The 12,941-nt window shown below is 55.1% G+C and overlaps 1 protein-coding gene across 2 annotated transcripts; it reads right to left on the reverse strand.

Moving 5' to 3' along the window:
- Positions 1 to 35: 35 nt before the first annotated feature.
- Positions 36 to 10,308, reverse strand: TRMT1 (tRNA methyltransferase 1). 2 transcript variants are annotated; one of them, XM_084610092.1, is made up of 17 exons: positions 10,217 to 10,308; positions 7,989 to 8,373; positions 7,491 to 7,546; positions 6,697 to 6,818; positions 5,789 to 5,976; positions 5,276 to 5,391; positions 4,809 to 4,921; positions 3,973 to 4,121; positions 3,664 to 3,747; positions 3,232 to 3,301; positions 3,014 to 3,148; positions 2,738 to 2,823; positions 2,244 to 2,352; positions 1,891 to 1,967; positions 1,131 to 1,250; positions 410 to 524; positions 36 to 270 (listed from the first exon to the last, which is right to left on the reverse strand). In XM_084610092.1, exons 2-17 carry the CDS (start codon positions 8,351 to 8,353, stop codon positions 187 to 189), a joined length of 1,989 nt encoding a protein of 662 aa, XP_084466218.1. In that variant the 5' UTR covers positions 8,354 to 8,373; positions 10,217 to 10,308; the 3' UTR covers positions 36 to 186. The 2 variants fall into 2 exon arrangements, with proteins under 2 accessions (XP_084466218.1, XP_084466219.1); XM_084610093.1 differs by having other exon boundaries at positions 7,989 to 8,377; positions 10,217 to 10,285.
- Positions 10,309 to 12,941: the final 2,633 nt, after the last annotated feature.

A 12,941-nucleotide genomic window follows, 5' to 3' on the forward strand; every position in this document is an offset into this window, starting at 1 on the left:
TGCCCCGCACAGAAGCATCACACGTGAGTCTGGGCTTGTCCCTAAAAAGGAGAGACCCTTGTTTTAATGGCCGACCGCACGGAGGTTCAGGGTGGGGGAGACAGACAGTCTTAAAACGAAAAGCTTGCACCCTCATCGAACTAAAAAAATAAAGCCCCGTAGCCTCCATTCCTGCTCAGGGCCGGGTTACGGGGGGGGGCTGTCGGTCTTCACAGCCTGGGGGGCTGGTTCAGGGGAGGGGCAGCACTTCTCAGCCCCCGCGCAGCTCCCCTAGCAGAGGGAGAGAAGCTATAGTCAGGGTTATGGGTTATTACAGCAGCACCATGGCCAGGAGCTGCCATGCTTCCCCCCCACCCCGAGCCCCTTTCATCCCAGCTCTAGCTCCCCCTCCCCCCCGGCCAGTCCTCACCTCCTTGAGCCTCTTGTAGGGGGTGTTTTTCAAGCGGCCCCTGTCCTCTGCTCTCTCCTTCCGCTTGTTCTGATGCAGTTTCCTCTTGTCCTGCAGGGAGGTGGAAATGCCACCCCTGGAAAGGCAGGAGGGGGCTGCGTGAGGAGGGCTGCTGGGGTCGAAGTGCTATTTTAACCCCCAGGGTTAGCTCCAGCCCCGCAGTGGAGTTTGCTCAGCTACGGGCAGGAGTGACAGCAGCTGGCTCTGGGGTGGAGCACGCCAGCTGTATAACAGCATAAAGCCGCAGGCCCTGAGGAGCGTTCACGTATCCACTGGGGCTGGAGGCTTTAAAGAGACCAAATGGAAGCAGGATAAGGCTACCAGCCTGGCTGGGTAGTAGCCACACAGGGGTGGGACCTTGCTCTGATCCGGATCCAGAGTCATCCTGGCCCGGAGCTGGATTCAGGGTAGAACAGCAGCCCCCTTAACTCCTCCCCATGGGCCCCAGGTGTCCTCTTCAGCTGTCCCAGTTGGTGCCTTCCCATCAAAGATGCACTTTGCAACCAGCCCCAGGGAGGTAGATAGGGTCAGTCCTAGCTCCACTTTACAGCTGGGGAAACTGAGGCAGAGAGCGAAAGGAAGTAACTGGCCCACAAAGCCAGGGAATAGAACCGCGGAGTCCTGCATCTGAGCACCCTCCCCCAGCCGTTCAATCTTGGCCCAGTCCATCGGCTTCCCTTACCCTGCTTTAGCTCTGGCTTTAGGGCCCCAGTACGCTTCGGGATTCTCCTGGAACCGTTTCAGACCCTGCTTCCTGGATTTGGGGTTGGCGTCCTCGCGGATGGTGAAGGATGCCTGCAGCCTAGGGCATGGAGGAGAGGGAGACAGACGGCTCAGTGCTTTGCAGGGGGGGCTTCCTGAGCAGCCTGGAGTGGGGAATCCTGAAGAACTAGGCACGGGGAGAGTGGATCAGCCCCATGGGCCCATCTAGCCTGGTATTCCTCACCCACCATCCCCTGCTGCCCTGGCTCAGACCAGTGGGCTGGGGGGGCACTTTAGGTCCATATCTCCCAGCTGTGCAACACACCTGGTGGAATAACCTGTCCTAGGGAAAGTTCCTCCTTAGTCCGCCTTAGACGGCTGTGTTGCCCTGAAGCAGCAGGGCTTGGCCATCCCCCAGACCCTCTGCACTGCAGGGGCAGGCCCTGGTCCAGCTACTGCCACGGCCCTGGAGATGTTGTACCAGCCCCCATCCCTGCGTCTTACCCAGCGATCGCCAAAGGAGGTCACAGTATCAGGATCACTCTTTTACAAATGGGGAAACAGAGGCACATGACCCACCCACACTGAAGGCCAGTGGCAGTGTCTCAAGTGCTAGTCCACTGTTCTCCCCCCTAGGCCACGCTGCCTCCCCTCTGCATCCCACCAGCCCCTGCCCCCAGCAGCAAAGGCGGCAGCGGGCCAGGCACCGGCCTGATTCCCTTCGAACCCCCAGGCCGTACGTGGGCTCCACAGAGAGGATGTGGAAGGCTGGGCTGGTGTCCGAGAGTCGCTCTCTCTTCACTGGATGGATTCTCTCCTGGGGAGAGAGATCAGGTCATTTTTCCCTTGAGTTCCCCTCCCCACAGGCCTGGATTCCCTTCACACGCAGCTCAGCTGGTGCCCCTCAACCCTGAGCCGCAACAGACAGGACCCCCCGCTCCTCCCCAAACCCTGCCTCCCCCTGCTACCTTCACCAGCTTCACAGCCAGCCAGGGCTGCATGGAGGGAGCTCACTGGCTTCAGGCATCCCCATCAGCGGTGACCTGATGGGGTGGGGGCAGACAAGAAACGCTAAGTCCACCCCCCCACTCACCCAGCATCTCATGATGTCCCAGAGGACGGAGGGCGGGGCATCCGTCTTGATGGCGTTCTTGCAGGCGTGGGAGAGCGACACACGGTAGCCGGCGTGGAGGAGGGCGGATCTGGAACCGGAGGGGAGCCCTCAGGCCATGCTGCGGGGGGAGCCCTCTGCTGCCTGCGGGCCCCTGGGCTCTCCGAGGTGGTGGCAGCTCAGGAGGGGGCGCCCTCCCGCTCTGGGCCCTGCCCAGCACCCCCTAGTGGTGAGTGGGTAGGGGAGGTGCTTTCCCCCAAGGGAATTATGTGATGTGTCCAACCCCAGCCTTAGAGGCAGTATGTCCCGGTGGAGCGGGGGGCCCCTGGTCTGGGTCTCAATCCCAGCTCTGCCCCCGCTCTGTGCCCTATTTCCCCGCCCACTCCAGGGGTGTTTAGAGCAGAAGCTCTTTGGGGCAGGGGCTGCCCCTGGCTCTGCCCGGCGCCCACTGGCTGGTCCCGTAAGGCCCCGAGTACCTGAACTGCAGCAGGGAGGGCGTGTTGCAGTGGATGGTGCTACTCAGGCAGTCGAGGGTGTAGTACAACGGGACGTCGCTCAGCTCCTGGCCAGAGGGGAACACAGTGGCTCAGCACAGGCCCCGCCCCCAAAAACCCAACTGGCCACGCCCCCAGCTCCAGGGGTCCCCCCCTCCCAGCTGCTCCCCAACTCAGACCCAAAAGAGACCACCCGATTCCCCAGCAGGGCCCCATGCCGCTTGTTCCCCCGGGGGTGCTGCCCAATTGGCCCCTCACCTCGGTCACCATGCTGAGCACCCCCTGGATCCGATCCTGTGTCCCGAACCGTCCCGGGTTGCTCCCCAAGGCCGACAGGACCCTCTGGACAAAAGCTAGGTCGTGGAGGGGCTCCGCCCACATGGGGCCACCCAGCTGGGAGAACAGAACAGAGCAGGTAAGGGCAGTGTGCCCGGCCCTCAGGGAGTGGGGTGCACCGGGGGGGACGGGGGGCTCACCTGGTGCCGCTGGTGGCAGTGCTCGCAGGAGGGGCCCACTGGGGGGCCAGAGGCAGCCGAGTATTTAAAACTGAATCAATCAGAACAGTAATTAGAGATCTAATGGAGCAGAGCCCCTCCCCCTGCCCCTCCATCCCAGCCCCCCTCCAAGCCCCCTTTCCTAACCTGAGATCTTCTAGTCCAGCTCCACCTCCAGCTGGGGACCCCCCACTCCCCCCTCCAGGGACCAGTCATCCCCTCGCCACTCCCCGCATCCATTCTGCATCTCCTTAGGGACAGGCCAGCACTGGACTCTCCCATCCAGTGGACACTAGCTCTGAGGACAGGTCCCTTCCCATTGCTCTCCAGGGCCAGGAATTGGAGTCAGCCCCTGTCCCGTGGGTGGGGACAGCTGCACTGTCCTGGGGTGAGGGAGAACCCAGAGCCCCCTACTTGCTCCCATGGCTGGTCATCTTGCCGAGTCTCTGGAAGCGGTGCGTCCCGCAGCCCACACAGTTATACACCAAGGCCTGTTTGCTGCAGAGACAGGAGGAGATTCAGCAACAATGGGCCCAGGAACAGGGAGTGGGGACAGGGCACAGCAAACAGTGGGGGTGCCAGCAGGGGGTGCTGCAGGGCAGGAAGGCTGGCGGTGGGGGTGAGCGCCTGGCTACTCCACTCCTGGCCTCTCCAGCAGGGGGCGCTGTGGAGAGCAGGGTGGGCTAACCCTTCTGGCCAGCGCCCCAGGGATGAGATGCTCACCTGGCAGAGGCTTTCACGGTGGCCTGGCCAGTGAAGACCCGCACGAAGACCCGGATGTAGAAGTCGGCGCTGACCGACAGCAGTGGCATGATGTAGCGCTGGTAGCAATTGGCGCGCCGGTCCAGGCTGTGCAGGATGATCCGCAGGGCCTGCGTGTGGAAACAGGGTCGAGGAGCTGCCTGTGAGGTGGGAGTGGGGAGGGGGCCCTGCTCCCCTTCCAGTCCTGGGCCTGATCTCCCCAGCCCAGCTCTGCTGGGACACAAGTGCGCCAGGTCTCAGCCCAGCCCGAGCAGGACCAGCGTCCCCATCGCAAGTAGGGTCCAAGGAATAAAGGGGCCAGGGAGCAGGCTGAGCTCCCCTTCCCTCTAGGGCAGCGGTTCTGAAACTGGGGTCAGCGAGGGTTCTCCAGGGGGCCCACAAGTCATGTCTGGGGCTGCCGGCCCCACCGATCCACTCCTCTCCCTCCCGTCCAGTGCCTTCTGTACCCTGCAGAACAGCTGCTCAGCAGCGTGCAGGAGGCTCTGGAAGGCAGGGTGAGGAGCAGGAATGGGGTGCGCTCAGGGGAGGTGAAGAGGAGAAGTGGAGTGGAGCAAGGGCCTTGGGGGCAGGGGTGGAGTGGGGGCAGGGCCTGGGGCTGAGTGGGGGCTTGCGCACCCCCAGGGAAAATTAGAAGCTGGCTTGGGCATCCACAAAAAATTTTAAGTCAAAATGGGGGTCCTCGGGTTGCTAAAGATTGAGAACCGCTGCCCTAGGGCGCACAGCAGAGACAGGTGGATGGGGCGGAGCATGGAGGCAGAGGCCCCGCCCACCCCCAGGGACACCCTGCCCCCACTCACCATCTCATGGCAGAACTTGCCCTTGATGGACATGGCTCCGTACTTGCTGTAACACGTCTCCCCGCTGTTCCCGGCCATCACCGCCATGTCGGTACACGTAACACACAGCAGGCCTGCAAGGGAGACATCCCGGGGGCGGTCAGCTGAGGATTCCTCCCCCAGCCACTGACATCACCTGCTCCAGGATGCGAAAACCCAGCCTAGATGGGTCTCCGCCCAGATTCCAGAGCCTGGGACAGCCGCTGGGGCCCTCACTTCTGAGGTGGAGGAGGGAAGTGATCTGCCCTTGGGATAGATAGAACCAGGAAGCTGGATTCCTGGTCACCCTCCTCTAACCCACCAGATCCTACATCCAAAGCATCAGTGGAAGCTTGCAAATGTGGCAAGTCACTGTTGCGAGGAAGCTCGCAGTGCCACCTCCCCTGCCCCCAGCAGCCCTGATGCTCCCCCCCCACCCCGCCACTCACCTCCTTCACTCACCGCCTGCACGGCGGCATCCAGGAAGGTGGCAGGGCTGCCGTATGGGTCCAGGTCGATGATGTCGAACGGATGCTTCTCCGCCTTCTGCTGATACATCAGCATCCTGCAGGCAGGATGGGGACAGACACTGAGCAGGGGAGTCCCCGAGTGCAGAGCCAGGGAGGCCTGCGGGGCCAGTTCGCAGCTTAGGATATCGCAGGACTGGCCAAGCCCCCCACCCACACAGCTCCTCCCCCAGCCCCTACACTGGAGACCCTGCATAGGGCACAGTCTCCCTGGCTGGTTATTTATTAGGTGTAATATGGTAGCGTCTAAGTGCCCAGTTGTGGTCCAGAGCCCCTGGACCACAAAATCCCCCCCAAAATCCTCCAGGCACAAGGCCATTCACCCTCCTGCTTCTGAGCCAGCTGGATTGGGAAGCTCAGGCCAACCTGGTGAGTGGCTGAGAACAGCCCGCTCAGCACATGTGATGTCAAAGTGGCCCATCCCTCCAACTTTACCTGGCATCGGCCAAGCTCGACGTCACCAGGTGCCCAACTCCATTGAACTGGATGTTCCTCGCCATGAGCTCAACGGCTTTGGAAGAGAAATCGTTGGCCACCACAGCCCGGAGGCCGGGCACCTCCTTGGCAAAGCGGATAGAGCGGAGCCCCGAGGCAGCCAAGGCCTCCAAGATCCGCACTCCTTCCTGTGCCGGGGGGGAGAAGGGACCACATCTCAGCCAAAGCCCGCACACCCCCCTGGGTCACCGATCGGTGGGGAATCGAACACGGGACTTCTGGATCCAACAGCACAAGCCCCTGATGCCTGAGCTACAAGCCCCAGGTCTGTAGCCACAGCTGAAGCAGGCTCATCCACCTCTGCCCATGGCCCAGCCATCACGTGGGTTACATGCATCAGCACATTGGAGACTCCTGCCCAGACACTGATGCCAGGAGCCCAGCAGTCAGCTCTGGATTAGGAAGTTTCTCCATCAGCCTGAAAGGCAAACTCCAATTCCTTTGCAAGGTTAAGCAAGACCCTGCGCGCTCACCAAGCTGGAGGGGCCAGTGCAGACCTGCCTGGAGGTTGCTCGCAGCAAGACGGTTTGCAGTGCAGTGGATGAAGGCAGTAAAAAGCTGCAGCATAAATAGGGAGGTGGTTCGGCTTCTCCCCAAGAACTGGGGTGGGGGGATGGTCAAGGGAGACTCTCCCCTGCCCACACCCTCCATCAGACATCAGGCAGTGGGAGGGCCACAGCTGGGGTGGAGAAATTTTGGGGAACCCGCCCATCCTACCCAAAAAGAGATTGCCTCATCTCTTTGGCCCGCATACACCTTGAGGCAGGGACTGTTTCTCACTCTGGGCAGTGCCTGGCAAGACGGTGACCCTGGGACTACGGGAAAGCTAGTGCTAGGTTTATACGCACCTTGCACACTTCTCCCACTGCCGCTGCCCCCTCCCCTTCGGGTGCTGGTTCTGACCCAGCCTCCTCCCCTTCGGAAAGATCCACAACCACCTTCTTGACCTTCTCCTCTCCTGGCACGGCAACTGCAAGAGACAGAGCGAGCAGTGGGGGCGGATGCAAGGGTGTCACCCGTCCCCCCACTCCAGCACTGCAACAGATCTGGGTGTTAAGGGGTCTGGGCAGCATCTCTGGGTTCAGACCTTAGGGGGCCTAGCTCTGAGCTGCTCTAATGTGCAAAGAGGCCTTGCAGTTTGGGGGGGGGGCAGAAGGAGGGGATGCCCCTCTGTGCAGGGCACCCTCCCAGGCTGAGGAGCTAACATGAAGGCCCTGAACCATCCCTGTTCCCAGCCACACCCCGATCTGCCCACTATGCCAAAGTGTCCAGCACTCTGGCTGTTCCCTGCATCCCAGGGGCGATAGGGAGCAGCGTGTAAGAGCAGCCCCGCTTCAGCTTTGGGCTAAGGAAGCCCCTGTGGAGCCCAAACTATGGAGAGCACAGAGCAGCTTAACATTCCCACCCGCAAGCGGCGCAGAAAGGGGACAACTAAGAATCAGAGCCGAGCCCCCAGCATTCCCTTGTCCTGATGCACCGGGCTCAAGGCAGGAGTCTCGGGGAGGGACAACAGGCCAGAGGGTCACAGTGGTCCCGTCTGGCCTTAAAAGCTAGCGTGCTAGTAACGGTCCTACTAATTTAACCATCCTGCTCACTGCATTGGGGCGGGGGATTTTCTAGAGAGAGAGAGATTTCCACTTACTCTGAATCCCCTTGGCCGAAAGCTGAAGGCGAATGAATTCTGTGATCACGGCACACCTGAGGCGGAAGATCAGAGAGACACACACAGGCCTTAGTGCCCATTAACGCTCAGATCTAGGCCACATCCCCTGGTAGACATGCTACTGCTCAGTTTTTCCAAGCAATTCTTTCCATTGTCACATTAGCCCTGATTTCAAAAGTGACTGGATTTTGGGGGCCCTGACTGGAGACACATTAAGGGCCCCCACAACAGCAGGTGCTTGGCACTAGAGAAGGATGGGCTAATAGGAGAGGAACGGTGGTGTTTTGGAGCCCTGGGTTCAATTCTGTGCTTTGCCACAGACTGCCTGTGTGAACCTGGGCCAATCACTTAGCCTTGGTGTCTTGAGATAATTGCAACCCTCCTGTGAGGCTGGGCAGGGCTAAGTGCTCATATATTACCGTGATGGGGGCCAGATAAGTGTAGACAGCTCCAGGCCCCCGTCTTGGTTGTACTTACGTCAGGTCTCGGTTAAACTCTTGCACAGGGTTGTAGAACACTTCGTTGGCACTGGGGAAGATGATCTTTGCTTTCCCCTCCATGATCACAGTTTCCCCAGTTTTCACGGGGCCAGCGCAGCTCCCAGTGTCCATCGCTAGATCAGATGTAGGCGGCTGCTCCTCACGCTGCTCTGGATGGGAGCCATTGGCTTCCTGTGGGCATTCCCCTTCCATGTGCTTGGAAGAACAGAGCTTTCTAGCTGGCAGATCTTCAGGTGGCAGGAATCTCCGGCCCCTTCCAGCCAGCTGATTTGTTACAGTTCTGCCCGGCTGCAGGATGCAGTGTCTCATAAACCAAGCCAGTGGAGTGAACTTAGCCTTCATCAGAACATTTTGTGTCACAGCTGTCTCCAGAATACAAGAGAGAAATAGTCCCTGAAGGATCCCCAAATACTTTATAAACTACGGTCTTACTACGGTTTGTATTGTGGTACTGCACTGGGCTTGTTATTAGGTGTATTGCAGTGGTACCTAAGAGTCACAGGCCACAGCCTCACTGTGCTAGGCACTGTTCAGCCTCAGAACAAAGACAGTCCTTGCCCCAAAGTGCCTGCAATCTAAATATAAGAAAAGGCAACAGATGGCTGTAGACAGGGGAGCAAAAGGAAACCGTATCAGTGAGCGTGATGGGCAGCGGTCTCTCTACATCAGCCAATGCCAAGTGTTTTGTAGCCATCATGGCAAAGGAGAGTTAAGGAGGAATCTGATTTAGGACAACGAAGTGGCTTTGCCAATGAGCATGCAAACACTACTTCTGCAGCTCTCATTCCTGTCGTACCCAAGCACTGCACAATCTTTAATGTCTTGCTACTCATGACCACCATGTGCTGTTATCTGCATTTTGCGGAAAAACTGATTTAGTTAAATTGCTGCAACAATCTGGTGGGGATGCAGCCTTGCCCCATAAGGGTTTTGAGATCAACAGAGCTGGTTTTGGTAAATTTACCAGCACATCTTTATACTGCTATAACCACAGCCCCAATAAAGGCGTCGCAATGATTTAATTACATATGTAGGGGAAAAAAAAATCAGTGCAAAAACCATGTGTAGACAAACCCTTAGATCATGAGCGCTGTAGGACAAAACATCTTTTTGTTTTGTGTCCATATGGCGCCTCACGCAACAGGACCCTACTCCATGGCTTGGACTCCTAGGAGTTACTGCAATCCAACAGCACTGTCAGCCCCATGCATCCAAAAATTAGTCATCACGAGGTTGGCTTAAAGTCATCAGATTTCTTTAAAACACATGAGGTTCTTTTTATTTGATTTCTGGCATGGGTGTTCACCTCTTTAAGCTTTTCACCACAAGTTCAAGGACTAGGGTGGTCACCAGTCTAGGTTTTCCCCAGGAGAGGATGTTGTGAAGGCCAAGACCATAACTGGGTTCAAAAAAGAACTAGATAAAGTCATGGAAGATAGGTCCATTAATGGCCTTATCCAGGATGGGCAGGAATGGTGTCCCTAGCCTCTGTTCACCAAAAGCTGGGAATGAGCGACAGGGGATTGATCACTGGATGCTTCCCTGTTCTGTTCATTCCCTCTGGGGCATCTGGCACTGGCTGCTTTAGGCAGACAGGACACTGGGCTAGATGGACCTTTGGTCTGACCCAGTAGGGTCATTCTTATATTCGCCCCTTTTTTTGCAGTAGTTTTCCCCGATGAACCAGTTCAGATACCACAGGGTGGGTTTTGGGGTTTTTTGGTAGCGACTAATAGAGTATGGATGGTTATTTTTTTCTAAAACAAAAGCTTGAGATCTCACGTAGTCACCCAAGACAAAGAGCCACAGTTTTCAGAAAGGGCGGGGGGAGAACAAGCCACCCAGTATCATGAGACTTACAATGACAGTGAAAGACATCCCCACCTCCCCCCAAGCCTGATATTTTTTGGGAGCTAGTTAAAACTGCTTGAAGGACTAGGAGGCCCCAATCCCTCAGAATTAAAGTGGGGGAGGGTGACTCCGTTTGAGGCGCCGATGCCAGGTTTTGAGCTTGTGCAGGATAACTCAGAGGAGGAGAAAGGGGGAAGAATAATCCCCAAATTCCCCCCCCAAGCAGAGGATTTGAGAGCTGAAATTTGAGGTGCCCCCCCAAAAAGCTAAATTAATGCTGAGCCCACGGGGCCCTCCCTGCGGTGCGGGGCAGAACATCCCCTTCCCCCAATTAACACCCCAGGCTTCCCTCACCCAAAGAGCGCAGCAAGCTTAGCCTTCCCTCCACGCCTTCCAGGAGCAGCTACATGGACGGCGCCATATTGTATCCTGCGGGGAGCGATCAGGTGACCCCCATCCGGCCAATGGGAGGTGCCATGTACAGGGCGGCTAGAGGGACAAACAACTTGGCGGCTGTGACCAAAACGCGACCGGAAAATCAATCCCATTGAGAATGGGTAGTGGGGGGCAGCTGAGCTAGGGACTGGGTTAAAGAGGAACCCTGCCAGGCGGGGAGCATGTCCCTCTTTTGGGGATCACTGTCAGGCTGCTCCCCCTTTAATGTGGCCACATCATGACTGCAACCCAGGCAGCCTGACGACAGAAATCACCATGGCACAACACAGGGGCTGGCGTGAGACATCCATCGAGTATCCTGCAAAATGCAGCCATGTCAAGGAAGCTGCATGGCAGCAGGTGTGCAAAACCTGCCACTGGTTCGAAGGGCCATTTTGTGGACTGAGCTATGGTTCCCCACCCCCAGTCTCATCGGGATCCAGCAGATGCCCTGAGGTCGGCACATAACCTGAGGGGTGGAGATCCATAGCTGACCCTATCCTCCCCCTCCTCCGCCTCCCCTCCCCCCGGAGCAGAGGGGCTCAGTGGGTATAGATCTGTATTCCCATTCCTTAGTCCTCTGCACAGGCTTGGGGGGGGGGTGTCAATGTCATCTCCCCCCATGAGGCTCATGAACCCCTCCGAGAGCCCTCAGCAGCATCCCAGGAAGGGGTGGGGATGCTGCAACTGAAGCTGATTCCCCACCCCCTCCAGGGTCCCCAGGTGCATGCTAGGCCTACAGACTCCACCGCTAGACAAGGCCTTTTGGCCCATCCTAGTCCTTCCCCACATATGGCTACTCAACTGTCTGTCAAGTCTTCCTCCTGGCTGGGCTTGAATTACAGATTAGGATATAAAGCCAGAACCCCAGATAATAACACGACCCTCAAAATATAGAGAGGATCCAAATGCCCTCTCAGCAACCCAGATCTGAACACCCTGAAAATTTGGGGTGCCCCCAGCAGAACCAGGGCTATAAAAGGGGTCAGGGGACCAGACCCCACTGGAAAATCCAATCCCTCTCCAAAAAGACCCACCCACGCACCCAACTCCTCCTGCCAATCAGGGGTGCACCTGGCAGGATAAGGGCCATAAAAATGGGGTTTAAGGGAATGTGGGTGAGGAATAATCCAGACCCCACCTGGAAAATCTACACTCCCCCCCTCAGTTTGGAGGGAATTTTCTCCTTATCACCTCCCTCCTCTTAAGATTTTAAAGGAGTCATTTCTGGAGCAAAATATGGGGGAAATTTACCCTAATTCAACTACCCCAATTTTTCTTTCTAAGGTGGCAGTTCTGGGTCCAAAATTTTGGGGAAAACCTCCTTCTAATCTGCCTCCAAAAATTATAGTTTCAGGAGTTAATTCTTCCCCTACTCCACCCCACTTATTTGTGTTTTGGGGGGTCAGTTCTGGATCCAAATTGGGGGAAACTTCCTTCAATCCAAACACCAAATTTTATTTTTTGGGGGGGGTCAATTCTAGATCCAAAGCTGGGGATGACCTCCCCCTACTCTAGATCCAGAAATTACTTTGTGTGTGTGTGTGTGAGACACAGAGAGAGAATATTTTGGGCCTAATCATGGGGAAAACCCTGGATCCAAATGTAGAGGTGGGAAAATCTCCTTCTAACCCATTCCTCCCACAACAACCCCCCTCTCCCAACTTTTTTTTTTTTTTTTTGCAGATGCATTTTGCTTCTGGATCCAAACTTCCTAAGCATGGTACCTGCCTCTCCTATAGAGCTGTTGAGTCTGACCCTCCCATTTCATAGGATTTATCTGCACCAAATATAAAATGGTATATAATTATAATAAAATACATTGACTTTATACACATATATATGTTTATGATATATCATCACGTTATATATATTGGTTTATAAAAATTACATATATATATCAGTTTAGTGCTAGGATACTAAATGTAATATATACATATATATATATGTAAGTTTACACTGAGATATATAAAGGGAAGGAAAAAATTTAATGCAGAGAAGTACATGCATAAATTTAGTGCAAAGAAAATATATGTATGATTCTATTATTTTGATAGATAGCTACATATATTATTTCTGTGTACAAAACTTTTTATATGTATATTGCTGTGCTAAAACAAACATGTATATGAAGTCATATGATTAAAATATCATTATATATATATATATATAAATGTAATGGTAGGACATTAGATTTAGCATGTATATATAAATATGAAAATAAGTTTAGTGCAGAGAAATTATATATGTATAATACAATCATGATTCTATTATTCTTATCTATATATACACACGATTTTTCTGCACTTAACTTTATCTGTATATTGGTGCTGTGTTAAAATTATACAATCATTATAATATCATATTATGACTTTATATACATATATGTTTATATATTTAGTGCTAGGACATGAAATTCAGTGTGTATATATATGGCTTTATAGTATGTAAAAAAGTTTACTGCAGAGAAGTTGCATAGAATAATTCTGGTTTCAGAGTAGCAGCCGCTTTTGTCTGTATTCACAAAAAGAACAGGAGGACTTGTGGCATCTTAGAGACTAACTAATTTATTTGAGCATAAGCTTTCGTGAGCTACAGCTCACTTCATCGGATGCATTCAGTGGACCCACTTCATCGGATGCAT

Source organism: Lepidochelys olivacea, assembly GCF_965140295.1.
Source record: "Lepidochelys olivacea isolate rLepOli2 genome assembly, chromosome: 20".
NCBI classification, from domain to species: domain Eukaryota; kingdom Metazoa; phylum Chordata; order Testudines; family Cheloniidae; genus Lepidochelys; species Lepidochelys olivacea.